Here is a 1,245-nt window from a genome sequence, read left to right as displayed (position 1 = left end):
AACAAATACCAAGACATATTCCTAATAAATTTGGAGCCTACAAGAATTTTTTCATCACCACTCCATTTGGTTCTTCTTTCTTTTTTTTCCCCCCAAGTTAAATGATAACCCTATTTCACATTTGTCAAACTTAAAGGTTAAGAACCACAAGGTGATTCTATTTTCTTTGGGGATTTTACCTTTTCGTTTAGATCCTCAACTTGTTGTCTGAAAACTTGCATCTGCAAGCAAAAACAAAATGAAAATAATCAGATTATGTCAATAAAATTCATGACAAAAACAAACCAGTAAAATTTTCAAAATTACCTTTCTTGCACGAATGATCCCGACACTTCGCTCCAACTGCTGCTCTAGCTGTTGTAGTTCTTGAATGGAACATGATCCCAAACCTTCCCCCAAGAGTCTCCTAATGCATCAATTGTCATTGTTTAGAATTTCCGAAGCGGTTGGCAGTTTAGAATGTTTGGTTGAGCCTAAATGTTGCTTTTAAGTAGTTTTTTTCGCCAAACACCTTTTGAGTTTCTTCAAAGGTGCTTCTATTTTCGATTCTCATTACAACAACTTACTTTTTTGGACAGCTTAGCCGAACATGAGAAAAAATCGAGTAGTACAAACCGTTTAGAAATTTCAAGAAACTCTATCTTCTTCATCATACTTGCTGTTTCATGCTTTAGCTGCTGCAATTCCAAATAAATAGAGTGACCAAAACCTTTCAAGTTTCGGATAGTTAATTAGAGAATAAGCTAGCAAAAAAACAAGCTATACATCCTTAAAAATATTTGAGAAAATTAAATGGAGACAACCTGCATATTTTGTTCATCTGGAGGATTTTCAGCATGATTATCTTTCGTATGCCTTTGGTAACGTTCTATTGTCTCCCGTGTGCTGACGAAGTTTCGTGTTGGATGGAAGTAATCAGCACAATCTTCTTCTTTTTTTTTTATAATTAAAATGCAAACCTTAAAGAATTCGCCAACTAAAGAAACGAGACTTTAAATAGTGAAAAGAGATGCAAATGAAAGGCAAATATGCAGCAACAGACTCTTAAAACATGAAAATTAAGAAAAAAAAAAGACTTATAAATTTAATTAATATCTTAAGAAAAATGGGGAAAATCCAATCACATTATTAACCGAGATGTATAATTTAATGACGAAGAAAGACGGAAATGGGATGAAGCAGCCAAAGACCATAACTCACCGAAAATTGAAACTTGAAAAGAAGTTCAAAATGTTGAGCAAGTAA

General features: G+C 33.4%; 1 protein-coding gene across 1 annotated transcript in view; it reads right to left on the bottom strand.

The window, feature by feature from the left end:
- Positions 1-56: 56 nt before the first annotated feature.
- LOC111412564 (MADS-box protein SOC1-like) overlaps positions 57-1,245 on the bottom strand; it is a 1,358-nt gene continuing 169 nt past the window's right edge. Inside the window, exons 2-5 of the mRNA XM_023043499.1 lie at positions 804-990; positions 616-677; positions 307-406; positions 57-221 (exon numbers count right to left, since the gene is read on the bottom strand). Coding sequence (XP_022899267.1) covers positions 138-221; positions 307-406; positions 616-677; positions 804-990 — 433 coding nt within the window. The 3' untranslated portion in view covers positions 57-137. The remainder of the gene's footprint in view (positions 222-306; positions 407-615; positions 678-803; positions 991-1,245) is intronic.

The sequence above is a fragment of the Olea europaea genome, chromosome 16, assembly GCF_002742605.1.
Source record: "Olea europaea var. sylvestris chromosome 16, O_europaea_v1, whole genome shotgun sequence".
NCBI classification, from domain to species: Eukaryota; Viridiplantae; Streptophyta; class Magnoliopsida; order Lamiales; family Oleaceae; genus Olea; species Olea europaea.
The sequence above is the reverse complement of the archived record's forward strand: the minus strand, read 5'-3'. Positions and strand labels throughout refer to the sequence as shown.